Below are 13,920 nucleotides of genomic sequence, written 5' to 3'. Positions count from 1 at the left end.
AGTAAGGTTATAAAAAAAGAAAAAAGGTAAGCTATTTTTCTCTATTTGTCCACGTTTATGATCACGTAAACCATAATTTTGGAGGGAAAATTTTAAAAGACCAAACAATTATTCTTATAACGATACCATTCGATTTTGTTCACAAATTTAAATTTACAAAAAATAGTAGTATAATATAAGGTAGGCTCCACTGACTTTTTCTTACTACGTGTCACTATTTAATTGGAAGAGTACCCAATTTTATTCATGACCCTTCTGAAATTGTACCAATTGAAACACTGACTCCAAGCCTCAGGTTTGGGTCGAACCTAAGGCTACGTATGAATTCCGAACCTAGCCTCGCTCTACAGTAGTTCGTTGAAAATTTCGCACTATTTCGATCACTTTATCTCTCTCTCTCTCTATATCTTTGTAATCAGCTCGTTTCTATTTTCTCTCTCTTCTGCTCTCTCTCACTGTTCGGTGCTACCATTTTCTACCGTCGATTCAAAACCCTAGAATTCGAATACTTGAAGGATCCGAGCTCCATTGGTGTCAGCTTCAACATTTGTGTGAGTTTTCTTTATGAATTTACTGTTATAAACCCTAGTTTTCTCTACGCATGCGCAAAATGTTGAGCATTCGATGGACACTCTTTGTGGAGGGTTTTGGTGTTGTAAGCCTATTGTACAGTAATTTTGCAGCTATAGTACCGTTTTGTTCTTGATGGTTTGATCAGTTCTTTCGTAACGGTGGTGTTTGGCCGAACTTGCACCCGGTTGGATTACACGGCTACACAGATGTAAAGAAATCACCTTTCTTTTTTTGTATTTGTTAGAATTTGAACCTTCTCTCCATGTTTTTAATTTTATTCACCGATGGACCACACCCTTGGATGCTTAAGTAAATCCAAATGTGTTGATTCATGTAAGGTTTTCCAGAGATGTCGTCATAAAAATGGTTGTCATTTTAATCTAATTGCTCTTCCCAAAAGGAAAAAAACATTACTGCTAAAAGAATTAGGTTTTTGACAGAATGTGATTTTCGATATGTTCCCCTTACTAACCAAAGGGTGCTTATCTGCTTTCGGCTCCATTTATATTGATCTTGTGGCGTTGAATTTGGAATCTATCTTTTATGTTTTAATTAGTTTTGTGTTGATTTTTCTTTGGATTTAATCATTCTTGGAGCAGAATGTGTTGGATTTTAGAATTCTCAGATGTTGTCCTAGTATCGAATGGTTTGAAAAAGAAGAAGATTAGTAGCTAGACAAACAAGTCCAGAGGTGGAGTTAGTAGCTAGCTCACTTAGTTTGTTGTGTGAGGACTTGATACATTTGTTATTTTATAGTCAAGCTTCTCTGTTGTGTGTGTTACCGCCAATCCCCATGAGTTCCAATTTTTTTTGTAGTGTGTAGATTTAAGCTTCATGGTTGGACAGAATCGATAGGAAAAAGAGGTCCCTAGATTCTTGTGGATATAAAATTTGAAGAATCCATTAGCAAAGATCATGTTTTTTCTTTTTTTTGCATCTTGATAGAAACTTGAAGAATTAATTGGCAACGCGTAATGCGTTGGCCTTGGTGTTGCTGTGAATCCATCAGACATAATTACGTGTTGTGAACATGCCTACGTTGATAATGACAAACAAGATAGGTTACCAAAAAAAAATGACAAACAAGATGCCAGTGTTACAAGTTTGCTAGCATTCCACATTGCTGACTTAGTAATGGTTCGACAATGACATGAAGCTAATGGGGAAAGAATTGCATTGCTGATGTAGCATGTCATCAATTGATATAATCATACAAATGACTAACTTGAGTGGGTAACTGAAATAGATTGATCAGTAAACAAATAAAGAGCCCTGACTTGACTGGTTAGTTGATGCAAACCAATACCATTATTAGCTTAAGACAGACGCTGACTCTCTCCCTTGACAGGTTAGCAAATATGGTCAGCAAATTTAGTGTTGCAATGGGCTCCACAAATAGAAAAAAAGTACGTAAACTACAAAAAGAAAGAAAAGTTTTTGACCAATCAGGTAACGTATGAGGCAATCATTACAGGGAAAGTACGTAAATCTGTATAGGATCACCTTTGATACCATATGAAAAAAGTGAAAAAAAAGGAAAATAAACGTGTGAATTTGTCAGTGACAACAAACAAAGGACTCCATTTAAAGAAGTTATGAAGCTACATGAATAAGGGAAGTTTTTGATTATTTTTGGTGATCTTTTGTACTTTTTGCATCTTCTTTACAGGCCATCTATAAATTTGCCTGCCTTCATCCAAAACATTAAGAATATTCTACCCAATATTTTAATTGCTCTGTTGACTTTCTACTGTGACGAAATTCGTTGATACTCAGGTTTTTAACTATGACATAATCAATAGAAATATTCTACATAGTTAAAAAAAGAAGAAATATCCTGCACAGTACTATTTGATGACTGTCTCCAGTGTGACAGGGTGGAATAAGGACCCCACATGATTCTGTTTTGGTTGCTAATATAACAACTATTTGTTGGAACTGCCTTGTCTGCAACAAACTAACTACTACTTCCTTTGTTCCAGTTTCTATGAGATACTTCCTTTTTAGTCTATCCCCAGACTCATTTCTCTGTTGAGCTATTAGTATGGAAACCGGTAGAAAATATTCTAACTACTACTTCCTTTATTCCAGTTTAGATGAGATACTTTCCTTTTTAGTCTATCCCGAGATCATTTCTATGTTTAGACAGAGTTTAACAATAAACTTTCTATTTACTCCTAATGAGATGATTTACAACACACAAATGTCTATGACTTGTCGTAGACCCTAAGTACTAAAAGTGCTTATTCTTTATTTTAAACTTTGTGCCCAGTTAAATACCATCGTGTAGAATGAGATGGAGGAAGTACCAATTTAGCCATCTAGTAAGAAATTGATGTAGTTTTGATAAGCATTACAATACATTAATACAAAAATGTCTGCTCCGAGGAAACTTTGGTGCTTAGGAGTCTAATCCAAGTGTAGAATACTAGGCTTGAGTGAGACACATGTAAGATAGTTGAAGAGCCTGCAAGAAATGCTTTATAGGGGTTTTGATGAAGTGGTTATGCTATGATTGTGGTAGGGTATACTGTAATATGGGGATTGTGATTAGTGATTGATTGTAGAATGCAGCAATTTGGCTCAATGGGTTATGGTTCTATGTTATTTAGTTTAGCAGGAATATTTGGTACTGAGCTAAGTGAAAATAAGAAAAATACATCACCAGTTAGATTTTATTTTATTTACTGGACCAAACACCTCTTATGTGCACATCCTAAGGTCGTGTGCTCTATATTTTATATTATGTTCACTGTGTCCACCATTGAAGTTGTGATAGCTGCGAAGACAAAACTTAGAGCATCAGTGCCTTAACTTCCCATTGATTGTAAACATCTATAAACAATTCGTTATGCCCTCTGTCATATTTTTGTTTTGATAAGGATCATGCCCTTGCTTTCATACTGTCCATTGAAGTAGTTCCATCAAAGTGTGAGCACCCAATTGTTAATGCATGCCACTTTCTGGTAACTCAACATTGGCAACTATTATTTAGCTTTATTGATAGCAAAAAGTGCTATGGTTGTTTTCAACTTTACCTAACTACACTAGAATGATCTTGCAGGAGTTTGAGGCAGTGATTCTTAGCTTTCAAGAGAAGAGTGGCACCAGACGACTATGTCTAAATGCTAGGTTGCACATCTGTTGTGATGTGAGGTTGTTCATTATTTGATGTTCATTGATATCTTTCTGTGCTAATAACCACATAGCAACATTCAACAGTCAGACTTCAGAGTGACATCATCTATGCCTGGCAACGACGTTGGAGATAGGGTTCACAACTTCTTTGCACAAGACAGCTTGTCGCAAGAGCAGCACAATTCCGCAGTAGTGGACGGAAATTGGCCAGCTCATACTAACAATCTGTGGGTTGGAAGTCAGAGACAGATAGGTGCTCTGACTTCCAACACAAAGAATTACAATTTACAGAACTCTGGTAATTTGACATGTAGCACGTTCTCTAAACTATTATTTAGTAGCTATTTACTTCATGATAGTTGTTCTCTTATATTTCCTGCATTTGCAGATAGCGTGAAAGGGCTGAGCAGTTATCCTTTTACCAGACAGCATGGCTTGAATTATATGCAATCCACCCCAAGGCCTGAGTTTGGAAATGGTCAGTCACAAAATCAGCAGACAAATTTGAATGACTACATGTATGGTAATCAGTTATACCAGACAAGGCAGGATGAATCCAAATTTCTGGCTGTTGATACAGATTATGATCAACGTAGTCTAGCCTCAGGAGGTTTATCTCCTTATGCATCACATCAAGGAGTGGGTCCAGAGCAACAGACAAGAGTACTGGTTAGGTCAGGCCCTTCTGAGAGTCCTGCTAGTTTTGATCTTTTTGGTGGTCAGCAAATGAACCGTCAGCAATCAAACATGCTGCAGTCTCTGCAGCGGCAGCAGTCTGGGCATAGTGAGATGCATCAAGCTCAAATCATGTTGAAGATGCAGGATCTTCAGAGGCAGCACCATCTTCAGCAATTAGATACCAGGCAGCAAGATACACTAGATCAGGTTTCCACCTTATCTAAGGTGGCATCTGGTAACCATCCCCCAACATTGTCTCATGACACTACAAATTCTGGTGCATTAAATTTTTCTTGGTCAAGTGATCTTGGCAACACAAATTGGTTGCAACATGGCTCTCCAATCATTCAGGGATGTTCCAATGGACTGAATCCGACAAACATTGGACAGGCACAACACATAATTCCTCTATCGGCTGACCAATCTCTATATGGAGTTCCTGTTTCTGGTTCTAGAGGAAGTGTGAACCCATTCTCACAAGGAATAGCTGATAAGACCACAAAGCAGCCAATGCCAAACATTGATAGTTCATTTCCGGTTAATCAGTATGCTGGACTGCAGGATCAAGCCACTGTGCAGGATGGGACTTTCATTCCTAGACAGAGATCCCTAGACGGCAACTTTTTTGGACATGCTCCAAGTCAATCTCTTACTAATGCAATAACTATGGAGAACCCTCAGCAGACAAATACTATGCAGAGAAATTCAGTTTTCCAGGACTTCTCTGGCAGACAGGGTCTAGCTGTTCCTTCAGAAAACTCCCAGGAGAAAGCAGGGACACATGCTTCTTCCTCACAGAATGAAGTTGGCTTAGATCCTGCAGAAGAAAGAATATTGTTTGGTTCAGAGGATAACATATGGTCGGCCTTTGCCAAGAGCCCTAATATGAATGGGGAAGGTGGTAATCCATTTGAGGGTGAAGGATTAATGAATGGGCTTTCTTCTATCCAAAGTGGTACTTGGAGTGCGCTTATGCATTCTGCTGTTGCAGAAACTTCTAGCAGTGACCTTGGGGTACAGGAGGAGTGGAGTGGTTTAAATTTTCACAGTACTGAAATTCCTCCGGGAACTCAGAATTTGATGTATAACACTGGGAGACATGAAACATCTTCTGCTGAAGAGAATTTACCCCCAAACTCATCCTTGAATTCTGTTTCCCTTCAGCATTCTGACGGTACCAATATGAACAACAACTACTCCAATGTCCAGGGCCATATGCTTCCATATGAGCCAGGCCAGAGTTTGCATGCGAAATCTTTTCAAAGACTTGTCCAGTCATCGGAGGAAGGAAACAAGCGGTCAAATTCTGGTGCACAGCAGAAGTCAGCTGCCGAAGTAAACCAGGTGATGTCTGGGAGCAGTTCTCATCCTATTAACAGAGAAATAAATATGAGAAAGAGTTCTGGTACTTTGACATCTGAGCATGGTGGAGCTAGACAACTATGGGAAAAAACAGCTGGTTGGAGTGATGTAGGGTTTGCAGTGCCTTCTGGAGACGCATCTTTAAGAGTTTCGAGTGAGAACTCATCAAATTGTTCCCTAGATGACAAGCGGAAGAAATCCATCCAAGCTGAAGTTGTTCATCGTGGTGTGATGTGGAACTCTAACTCTGCAGTTGATATGGAGCATGTGGGATCATCTATCGCTAATCACCAAGTGAATTCGGAGGTCTTTAACTTGCAGAGTTCTGCGTGTGTACCCAACTCAAGTACCATTAGGGGTGAGGAAACCAGTCAACTTCAAAATAATTATCATTCTGATTATTGGAAGAACACTGATCCCTTTGTCAAGTCTACGGTAAGCGAAGGCTTGGGAGTTTTGCAGCGTCATGTTACCAAAGACAATCAGGTGTTGCACAGGGCCATTAGTAATGTAGAAGCTAAAATACATGACATGCAGAACAGTGATAATAAGAACTCAAATAACAGCTACCGCTCTAATTTGTTTCCTCATTCACCTGCTTCTAATATGAGGGAAAATATCTTGTCAGATGCTAGAGATTCAAGGTCTCTTCCCACTGGGAAGCAGAAGTCATCTGATCAGGTTGGCCAGAAAGCTTCTTGGCATCGCAAGTTTCAGTATCATCCCATGGGAAACATGGATGAGGGTTTAGATCCTCCGTATGACAGGAAAGACCCTAGTCATTCTCAGTCTATGCTGTTGCAGAATGCCAATCATGGCCAGTCAGAAGTATTTGGTCAGGTTCCTAAGAGTCGGGAAGAATTGGAAGAGGTAATATATGTGTTTCACGTAATACATTATTTGTGTCTTACACATTGGTCATTAATAAAAGACAATATTCCTTTATCTATAGGGGAAGCGGTATGATGTTGTGAGAGATGGCAAAGGCTTTACTGAGGTGCATTTGCAAAGCAGCTTTCATAGTGGTGGATCAAGTATGCCTGGCCCCTTCAATAAATCAGACTTAAATGCACCAAATAAAGCTGCACAAACTAGGTAATTAATTTTTTCACACTACTCATTCATGCTCTTAGAATTTTAGAAGAGTTGGGCCTCATTTCTTTGCACTTAGTGAAGGTCTTAATCTTAACAGTCATTAGGTGTGTTTGCTTTCACAGTCTAAATCTTAATTATTAAGTGCATTTGTTTTCTTTTTTCACAATCACCTAATGAGTATTAACTATTAAGATCTATAACAAAGGTTTAATATCATCAAGATGTTTATTTAAGAATTTCTATAAATGACAGTTACCGCTACTCAATCTACTTTCACCCACCACCTACCACCCACAACCACCATTTCAGCCACAACTATCACCACCGTCAATCACTACCACCTACCTTTCACAACCACCATCCTCAGTCCAACCACAACCATCACTACCGCTAATTACCAAATTCAATTGTTACCACCATTAACCATCAATTGCAATCATCACCAGAAAATATTATTACTACTGATAATTTCCACCATCAGTCAGAATTATGTATCATTAACCACCACATCACTCACCACCATCATTAGCTATCCATATCATTCCACTACTAATTATCAGCTGCCATCACCAACAACCATGGTTAATCACTAGTGTCAACCAATATACCATAAGATACCACAAGTTACAACCACCATCATCAGTCAACACCATCCCAAATCGACATACACAATCACCATCATTAGTCATCACCTCCACCAATTGCTATGTAAAATTTCAAAAGATCAAACTAAATTGTATCAGGCTGGTGCAAGCAAATTTATTTAGAGGACACTAAATCCATTATAGATATCCTAGGTTCCTGTTAAGATTCAGATTCAGTTTTCTTACTTTTTGAAAAGCTGTAAATATGGTTTAGTGCAATCTAAGCACTGGTTTCAATGAATATACACAATGTTCCCTTATCAAAAAAAAAAAAAAATCAAAAATATTTCATTAATATAATATTAGATCAATTTAGTATTATTTTTTTTGAATTTGTATTTATTATTTTTTAAACAAGACAATTGATACGTTCAGTTTTGAAAATACAGCATCAACTATTTAGTATTCAAATATTAATGCAACATCTGAATATTTATATCTCTACTCAGATTCATACCTCCAAATCTTAATGCACATCTTAATATTCAGATGTGCATCCACATTCAGACGTCTTAAGCTTAACAAAAATAAATGAGGCCTAATTCTTCTGTTCATTATTCTGCATATTTCTTTGGTGGCCTTGTTGACTTTCATGTTCTCCTGTAAAAACTTCTTCCCAATGCTGTTTGTGTAATATGGTTTGATTGTATTTCCGTTGTAGTCCAAACATGCTCCAGCTTCTTCAGAAGGTAGACCAATCAAGTGTGCACGGTTCTATGACTCGGTTAAGTAATTCTGAACAGAAAGTATCATCTGAGATGCCTGAAGCAGAACATTCTGATGGATCCGTTGGTCATCTCCAGCAAAGTCAGTCTTCTGCCTCTCAAGGCTTTGGTCTACAACTTGGCCCTCCATCTCAACGGATATCAATCCCAAACCATTCCTTGTCATCTTTGAGTACCCACGCAGTTAGGTCTTCACACTCTCATGCTACTGAGGAGACCGGAGAGAAGAGTCGGGGACAGATGTGCCCTCCTCATCAGGGTCAATCATTGCCTCCTGCTGAACATTCTATGGAGGAGTTGAAGAATAACAGATCTGGAGTTCCAGGGAGTACATATAATGAAGCTTCTTTGTACACGATTCCTGGAAAGTTTTCTTCTGCATTTGATTCTGGTTTTCCTTACTTGGGAAGCTCACTTCAAAATCCACCTGTGGTTAGAGCTACTGGGCAACTGTCAACAAATCATTCCATAAATGTATCCTTCGATAGACATGGTCTCTCTTCTGCAGAAAAAGGTGATTCTCACAGAGGGCCTGGAAGTGGTCAACCTGTACAGTCTTCAATCCCCAAAGGGACTGGTGATGATAAACAGGATAACCCTTCAATCTCTGCCGGTAAGTCTCATTTAAGTAATGTGAATGGTCCCCATCAAAGGATCTCTGCAAATCAAGTTTCATCGAAAGAGCCACGATCAGTTTCTCAGCCTATTTCAACGTCTGGCACCACACAGCAGGGTGCATATTCAAAAATGTTCTCTAATATGTGGACCAATTTTCCACCACGGCAGCCCCTTTTTGTTGCTCAATCCACCAAGGAGCCTTCTCACATTCACCAGTCACATCAGTTGAATAATATGGAGTCATCACTGTCTGCTGCAGAGAGGCAAGGTGATGTAGATGCAAATAAAGGATGGAAGTTCACATCTGAGGTTGGTACAAGCACAGTGAACATTTTGGGTTCTGTTGAGGGGGAAGAAGAACGAGTTATAGAAAGTGCTTCTCGACAAGTTGAACTGGTTCAGATGAATGATTCACAGGATAAAGAGCCTATTACGAATCTCTCAGAGGGATCTCCTGCTAATTCTACATCAATGCAGAGAGATATTGAAGCTTTTGGTCGAACTCTCAAACCAAATAACATTCCTCAACCAAGTTATTCCTTACTAAACCAAATGCAGGTGATGAAAGATGTGGAAACTGATCCTAGTGAAAGGTCCTTGAAAAGAATGAGGGTATCAGACAGCAATACAGGTGTTCAGCAAATTCTTTCTGCCGATTCTAGAATCCTAAGCTTCTCTGGGCAGGAAAATTTACAAGGAAGCGTATCATTGCAACAAGGAGGAAATGTGACTCCTCAGGACGTACTGGCATCTCATCATGATGATGCTCAGTGCAGCTTTCAGAACAACAGTACAAATTCTTTTAAACCTGAGCATACTCAGATTAGTCCTCAGATGGCACCATCTTGGTTTAATCAGTATGGGACCTTTAAAAATGCTCAGATGTTACAGATGTATGAAGCAAACAGAGCTGCCTCCAAGAAGACAACTGATCAACCTTTCACCCCTGGGAAGTCTTTCAATGTGTTGCAGACATTTGATTCCATACAGAGAGTAATCCCTGCAAATGCTGATAGAAGTAATCTTGGGCAAAGTTCATCTGCTGGCTCTGCTGCCATTGAAGATTTTTCTTCTCCACGGACATTGCCACTGAATGTTGGACAGCATCACCAATTGCTGAAACCCAAGCGGAAACGTCTTACATCTGAACTTACTCCTTGGTGCAAAGAAGTTTCACTGGATTCGCGGGGCAAGCAGACAATCAGGTTCATATTTTGCAGTACTTTTAGTAAACTCCTTTGCTTTCATGCTTCTTTGCTGCTTTCTGCTATTCCAATTTGTTTTCAGCTCAGGTTTAATGATATTTGTTAATTTGTCTATCTGCAGTTTGGCAGAAACAGAGTGGGCCAAATCAACTAATAGGCTTGTTGAAAAGGTATCATGATTTGGTTATTGTAATATTGTATTTCCCTTCTTAAAATTTGTCTGCTTCATCAGTTTTAATAGTCCATGTTCTTATAATAACAGGTTGAAGAAGACATTGACCTGATTGAACATGGGCCTCTGAGACTTAAAGTTAAAAGAAGGCTTGTTTTGACCACTCAGCTTATGCAGCAATTATTTCGCCCTCCTCCTTCCACAATTCTTTTTTCTGATGCTAACTCAGAGTATGAGAATGTGGCTTACTCCACTTCTAGATTGGCCTTGGGGGATGCATGCAGCATGGTCTCGTGCTCATATGTTGATTCCAATTCACCTCGCACCAGCAAAGAAGTGTAAGTTTGCTAGTTGTTGCTTGATATGTTCCAATCAGATCTACATGTTAAATAGCCCTAACAGTGTGCTTAATGTATTCTCATAGATTTCATGACAAGCAAAAAAAATCAGAAAGATACAACCATATGTTTGCCAAAGCTGTGGAAGAGTTGATGGTAAGAGCAAGGAGACTGGAAAGTGACTTTTTAAGGTAATGCTTCTCGATTGGCTTACACCACTTCAACTTATGAGCTTGTATATTATACATTTGACCCATGGGCCCTCTTGTATTTTACTTTTGGGGCTGTTGGGGAAGTAAAGTAAACTTGTTGGACAAAAAGTGAAGTCTGAGGAAAATGGATATGTCGTGCCTTGCAGTAGTTAAATAGGTTAACTTATCTGCTTTTATATCAATACCAGTAATGGAAGGTTCAGGTCTGAATACAATCACTTCTCCTGTGTTATAGAAGTAGATCAGATCTTTGGTTGCTTTGGTTAGTTCTGTCATGTGTGATCTTCCCTTTGTGGATTACTATCTGGAGCTTCATCTCTTCTGCAAAGTAATTTTCCATTTTCTAATGTCTTCTGCCTTAGTAATATCAGTATGTTAGAATGAGTCTGCCAAGTTACAGGGAAATAATATGTACTGCTAAATTTTAATCCTGGATCTGCGGACATCAGTTCTGTGATAAACAAAATATGGTTTGATTGGGGAACTCCTGGGCTTCATTCGGATTCTGATATGGTATTTGCTTCTTCTTTAGCACATATTCAAAGCTTAAAGGTCTTTAATCATCCACCACTTGTGGGATTAAACTGGGTATGTTGTTATAAAAGTAACTTCAATCATCATTTCCTATGCTGAAAATCTGAGGATAGAAGCGCTAATGCCGATGTTTCAGATAAAAGCAAGCAGTAATTGATTTGTTTCAGGAAATATTTATACTGTATAGACTTTTATAGCTGCTCCATATTGGGTTGCTCCGTACTGGGTTTCTGTTAATTCCGCAGCGTCCGTTTCATTATTTACATGTTACAGCTGTCTTTAGGATCTATCTTCTTTACGAACTTCAGTTTCTACCTGACAATTTACAAGGTAAATCCACGTAATAAGCTTTGTTATTCCTTTTCCTCTGCTGCAGACTGGACAAGAGAGCATCAATATTAGATGTGATGGTGGAAGGCCAGGAAATTGAGAAGTTCTCGGTCATGTCTCGGCTTGCGAAGTTCCATGGTCGGGTGCAATCTGATGGCGTTGATACATCATATTCATTAGATGCACGTAGCCATAAACCTTTAACAAGATATGTTACTGCACTTCCGATGCCAAAAAATATCCCTAACATGGTACAGTGTCTTTCACTATGATCACAAATGAAGTGATTTTCCCCGTGTTTTGGTGGTAAATCCACTAGCTCTACTTCCTAAGAAGTTTTGGTGCTAAATATGGTGGCAATAGGAACAGAAATTGATGGGCACTAAGCTGTCACATCAAATGTAATGTAAGCTGTCCAATGTTCAACGTGTTGGCCACTTATGCCATATCAAGGAATATGATTCATTTTGTGTCAAGTTTGTAGGGAGGGAGAGAAGACCTGTGGGCGTCATTTTTGCCGCTGGTAGAAAAAATATATCTCCTGTGTATTAGGAGATGACTGTATAAAGTTAGTGTTCAGTGTTAATTGCTTTATCTCACAGAATTGTGAAGGTAATCGTAATTGCTTTAGCCAGGTCTGGGGTACTTCAGATTGGCATGTTTCAGTAAACATGGATTATTTGTAGATTTACTAGAATTTGTAGATGGGGGCAGCTCTGAGAATTTAAGCAGCTGTAGGTGAACAACAGTGTTATTAGTATAAGCTTTATTCTAATTAGCTTCTCTTGTACAGACCCCTGGAGGTTATAACAACTTGAGACTTTACTCAGTTTTTGTTGGTCCTGTTCCTATAGTCTGAATGTTGAAAGATGTTGCTTGCGTATTCCGTTAAATATCCCTTCTTTTGATTTAAGGGTTGCATGTTGTGGTATCTCCTGGATGATCACTGCTCACCCTCAAATGAATCACTGGTCTTCCTCTATTTTTGACACAATTCTTGTACTAGAATCCCAGTTTCTTCTATTTTATTTCTTTCCTTGTCATACTACAATTTTACAACCCACTACTCCTTTGTCCTCCATTATCACTTCCTCTTTAACCAATGTCTGCCTCTTTCTCCATTGTCTATTCTGCCTCTGCCTCCACCCTCCTCTTTTTGTAAATTGACCCCACTTCAGTTTTCCAGTTTGATTTAGGGTGGAAGATGGTGGAAGAAAGATGGAACTACAAATGAGTTATAGTAGTGCTAGGATTTGGTTCGTGATAGCATCCAGATTTTGGTCTAAACTCATCCTCTTTTCCTTGTATTTGTCCCTTTCTTTCTCCCAAATTTCAATGATCTGTTTTGCTCTCAGATATCTATCTCTGATTGTTGATAATTTTCAATTTATGAGATACAATGTATACCATGATGATTGGGATATGTTAACTTATCGTGACGGTAACATTGATACAAACATTTAATTGAACGCATCCAACCTATTGTGACGGTATCCGCCAACAATGTGTGTTGATACAACTATGAGTGAATAAGTTCATTGTTTTTGTTGTATGAGCGAGACTATAGTTTGTAAGGGAGAATATACAACATATCCTGATTGTATGCGTCGATACAATTATATCTATTGAACACATACAATCTATTTTTACCGTGTCCATCAAATGGTATGTATTGATACGATCATTAGAGCAAGTGAATACATGCGAACTTAGAGCGAATGAATACAAGTGAAATAAGAGCGAATAAATGCAATCCCTTATTCTTTTGTTTTCTGTATCGTTGTGGCCCATGTATTTTTCGTAGTGTGATAAGTTAGGCTAATTTGTTGCGTTTTTTTTAAAAATAAAAATAAATTGTCACACATTTTAAGCTTCACAATGAAAATTGTATTAATTGATACAATCTAAAAGTACATATGAATACAACACACATGCTACAAATGATAAACACTTAAACTATAGCTACAAATCATATATTATTAAAAATGGGAAGCATTAAAGTACAAAGTTGAATTACCTTTTTATCCCTATACTGAATTAAAATATTGTAAAGTATTTATATAAATAATTATTAACTACTAATCCAACAGAAAAATTAATTTTTAATCATTAGTTATGAGTTACACCTCCTCCAACATGACTATTAATCATTTTCAGTGTTCTAAGCATCAAAATCAGTTTTCTAAGCATCAAGATATTTTTCGGTTTTTTAGACATATATTTAATGAAATTAAATTAATGTTACAACAGATGCATGAAATCTCTTTAGTAAGGAATATGAATAGCTAACTACATT

General features: G+C 38.1%; 1 protein-coding gene across 2 annotated transcripts; it reads left to right on the top strand.

The window, feature by feature from the left end:
* Positions 1-388: 388 nt before the first annotated feature.
* LOC107007214 lies at positions 389-12,494 on the top strand. 2 transcript variants are annotated; one of them, XM_015205734.2, is made up of 9 exons: positions 389-551; positions 3,638-4,009; positions 4,100-6,621; positions 6,704-6,846; positions 8,152-10,038; positions 10,160-10,208; positions 10,301-10,548; positions 10,635-10,739; positions 11,671-12,494. In XM_015205734.2, the coding sequence occupies exons 2-9, from the start codon at positions 3,820-3,822 to the stop codon at positions 11,894-11,896; spliced, it is 5,370 nt and encodes a 1,789-aa protein (XP_015061220.1). In that variant the 5' UTR covers positions 389-551; positions 3,638-3,819; the 3' UTR covers positions 11,897-12,494. The 2 variants fall into 2 exon arrangements, with proteins under 2 accessions (XP_015061220.1, XP_015061221.1); XM_015205735.2 differs by lacking the exon at positions 389-551 and adding an exon at positions 577-781.
* Positions 12,495-13,920: the final 1,426 nt, after the last annotated feature.

This window comes from Solanum pennellii, chromosome 12 (assembly GCF_001406875.1).
Source record: "Solanum pennellii chromosome 12, SPENNV200".
In the NCBI taxonomy this organism is placed as follows: domain Eukaryota; kingdom Viridiplantae; phylum Streptophyta; class Magnoliopsida; order Solanales; family Solanaceae; genus Solanum; species Solanum pennellii.
Note: the sequence above shows the minus strand (reverse complement) of the source record. Positions and strands in the feature narration are given on the sequence as shown.

Bases quoted from the DNA above. Each gene is read 5' to 3' on its own strand.
- LOC107007214 (XM_015205734.2), top strand. From the start codon at position 3,820: ATGCCTGGCAACGACGTTGGAGATAGGGTTCACAACTTCTTTGCACAA. The intron at 4,010-4,099 runs GTAATTTGACAT...CTGCATTTGCAG, and splicing joins TTACAATTTACAGAACTCTG to ATAGCGTGAAAGGGCTGAGC. The intron at 6,622-6,703 runs GTAATATATGTG...CTTTATCTATAG, and splicing joins GTCGGGAAGAATTGGAAGAG to GGGAAGCGGTATGATGTTGT.